Source organism: Herpailurus yagouaroundi, unplaced genomic scaffold, assembly GCF_014898765.1.
Source record: "Herpailurus yagouaroundi ecotype Mexico unplaced genomic scaffold, PumYag 65189, whole genome shotgun sequence".
Taxonomy (NCBI): Eukaryota; Metazoa; Chordata; class Mammalia; order Carnivora; family Felidae; genus Herpailurus; species Herpailurus yagouaroundi.
This window is the reverse complement of record NW_024418412.1, coordinates 1-3264: the sequence shown is the minus strand read 5'-3', so window position 1 is coordinate 3264 and position 3264 is coordinate 1. Positions and strand designations below refer to the sequence as shown.

At 69.5% G+C, this 3264-nt stretch overlaps 1 protein-coding gene across 1 annotated transcript; it reads left to right on the top strand.

Annotated features, from left to right (window-relative positions):
* Window positions 1–4: 4 nt before the first annotated feature.
* Window positions 5–2225, top strand: FGF3 (fibroblast growth factor 3; the record flags this gene model as incomplete). Its single annotated transcript, XM_040466716.1, has 2 exons — window positions 5–185; window positions 2122–2225. Coding segments are annotated over 2 exons (285 nt in total), but the record flags the coding sequence as incomplete, so codon positions are not given.
* Window positions 2226–3264: the final 1039 nt, after the last annotated feature.

Below are 3264 nucleotides of genomic sequence, written 5' to 3'. Positions count from 1 at the left end.
GGAGCCCGGCTGGCCGGCCGCGGGCCCCGGGGCGCGACTGCGGCGCGATGCGGGCGGCCGCGGCGGCGTCTACGAGCACCTCGGCGGGGCGCCCCGGCGCCGCAAGCTCTACTGCGCCACCAAGTACCACCTCCAGCTGCACCCGAGCGGCCGCGTCAACGGGAGCCTGGAAAACAGCGCCTACAGTGAGTGTCGAGGCGGCGGCGGGGACCCCGGGGGGGCGGGGAGCGGGGTCCGGAAGGGCCTGGCGCGCCCAGGGTGCCCGCCGGGGTCCCCCGCCGCCTCCTGGCGTCGGGGAGAAGAGCGCGAGGGGAGCTGGGGGGAGGGGGTCACGTCCGAGGGCACGCGCGGTAGACACCCCCGGGGCGCCCCGCCCGGCTGGGTCCCGGGGCCCCCGCAAGTTTGAGCCCCGTGAGTTGGTGGGAGAAAAGGCGCCGGACGAGGCGGGTAGGGTCTCCTAGTATTTTGACGACCTCTCCTCCTCGGGCCGACCCCGGGGCGCCCCGCCGGCCCCTCCGCCCTCCTGGAGCGCGGCCGCCGCGGGGAGAGTCATTTCCCCGGGGCCCGAACCGCCGCCCTCGGCCGCAGAGCGACAGGCAGGGCGGGCGCCGCCTCGGTGTGCGGCCGCGGGATACGAGCTAGGCGCGCAGAGGGACGTCCGCCCGGGTCCGGGGGCACAGGTGTGCTCCCGCCTGGCCCCACGGCCCGGATCGGGCTCCAGCGGGAGCCCCGCGGGCGCCGGGGTTTGGCTCCTCTGGCCGTGGGGACCCGGGCTCGGGCTGAGCCTCCGGGAGAGGAGCGCGGGGGCCGGGGGCCGAAGCAGCTCCGCTTGGCCGGGAGCGGGAGACCCGAGCTCGGGGCGAGGCAGGGACGCAGCGGGCAGCGTGGGAGCGTGGCGGGGGGCCCGGTGTCCTGTGCCGCAGCCCGCGGGCGCTCGCCCCCGCGCCGAGCGTAGGAAGCCGTGCGGCGGCGGGAAACCGCTGCTTCCGCGAGGAAAGCCGCAGCCCCGGGAAGGCGCCTTCGGAGGACGCCTCTGGAGCCGCGCGTGGGGGGCGAGCTGTCGCCAGGGCGTCCCGGGGGCCGCAGGGATGGGGCTCCCGGAGCGCCCGCGCTCCCTTCCCAGCAACGCCCCGGTTCTCTCCAAATCCAGGCTCCCACAGAGCATCAGAATCTTTGGAGCATCCAAGGCAGGCAGCTTGGGGGCAGAGGAGCGCGCGGTGCGCAGCCACCCCTGTCCCGCATCGGGACGCAATTCGCCCCCGCTGCGTCCCAGGGACGCCAGAGGCCCGCGGCCTGCATCGCCCCGCGTCTTGGCCCTGGGATTGCTGCCGTGCTGGGGGCCCTGGAGAGGGCATCGCTTTGGCTCCAGAGCCCCTTGGAGCCCTTGGGGGGCCGGGGGGACAACGGCCCCACTGGGGCCTTTGTTGCAGGACCTCTGATGAAAAGGCACTCCTGCGTTCAGAAGGAAGCTTAGGGGAGACTTAAAGTCCTTCCGCGCAGTGGGGATGGGAGAGCCCAGGTCAGTTTCCCTTTGTGCCATCCGGCGTCTAAGCCCGCTTCCTGCTACTGTCCTCTGTGGCGCTTGGACCCTGCCCTGCACAGTTACCTGCTGCCCAGGCCCGCTGCCAGCGAGTTCCGGTGGCTCCCTCAGTGCCCTGCGCGCAGCAGCCCCGGCTTCACCCCTGCCCCAGACTCCTCAGATGCTGTGGGGTGTAGACAACGCGGTTGGAGAGCTCCCGCACCGCTCTCCGCAGCCGGGGTTGGAGCTCCGGCTCGCCCACGTGGGGGTGGTCTCGGGAAAGTCTCCTAACCCCGCTGTCTCGGCTGGCCTGTCTGTCGGATGGCGCAGCCGGCTCGTTTTCTTCCTCCCCTCCCGTGTCGGAATTCTTCTCGTCGGAGAAGCCTTTCCCGATGCTCCCGGGGCTCTGCCTCCCATCCAGTAGTCTCCTTTTCCTCAACCTCCCGAGTCACCCCCCCCCGCCCCGCCCCGCTTAAGTGTGTGTTGCCCTCACCTCCCCGAGCCTGGGCGAGGCTTGGGCGGGTCCAGGGGGTCCTCGGCCCTCGGTGTGCGGGGCTCTGTGGGGGGCCGCGGGGAGTGACGCGCCTTCACACTGTTCCCAGGTATCCTGGAGATCACGGCGGTGGAGGTGGGCATCGTGGCCATCAAGGGGCTCTTCTCTGGACGGTACCTGGCCATGAACAAGAGAGGACGGCTGTACGCTTCGGTGAGTCCGATCTCGCACGTGGGCAGGCGTGGATGGGGCGGCCGTCTCCCTTGGCCACTCGTTAGGGGACAGAGGGGACGTGGGCAGTGTAACGCTTTGTCCGGGGACCTGCAGAACCCGAGCTGGAACCAGAGCCTCAAGCCCCGGGGTCTCGACGCCCAGGGCGGCCTCGGCCCCTGTGATTGCCTTGGGGCACGGCCCCCCGGGGAGGACCCCACGGGGTCACACTTGTCTTACGTTCTCCAGTGTCGCTGGTTAGAAGCTGCCCCTCCACACATTTTTGTTCACCATCGCTGCCCTTCCCCCCACGGTAGCTGAGAGCGAGGCAGAGATTGTCCCCCGAATCTCCACTGAGATAAATAGACCCGGTGAGCCGTGGGGCGCCACGCGACTGCCTGCCGGGCAGAGCTTTTCTGCGGGCTCAACCAGGGGTCTCCTGGGGGGATGAGAGAGGGAAGCAGGGCACGGCACAGCCAGCCCTCCCCCGGGGATGGAAGGCGAGAGCTGAGAGCTGTTCGTTCTCAGGCCGGAACACAGAGGAAGGACCACAGGGCCCGCCTCCCAGGCACCCAGATTCGGAATCCGGTCTACACAGCCTGGGGCCTCCGCAACAGAAAAGGGTCCCGTGACTCTGTGGGCATTGGCGGTGTCCTTCCCCCAAGGGCAGGGGTGGGGACGCATGGAGTAAAATGCATGTAAGCAGGAAATTTGCCGTCTCCAACTAGTCATTACGCGCAGTTCGGCTGATACCTCCTTGGGCAATGAGACGCTTTCCGTCCACGGTAACCTAGACGACGCAGCCCGAGGACCATTTCCCCGCAGCTCCCTCTCTCCGTGCAGCAGTCTCTTTGCAGGGGACCCACACCAGCCTCTCCCTGCCCGGAGAGGTTGGGGAGCTGGGCAAAGTGTGATCGGCAAAACCCTCTTTAAGCTGCCGTCTCGTCCCAGACCTTGCGCCGGTTTGCCGAAGGAGATGGAAAAGCTGGAACGCGCCCAGCTGTTTTGTCTGCCTCAGGGGCCACTTAAGAGAAGCCGTGTC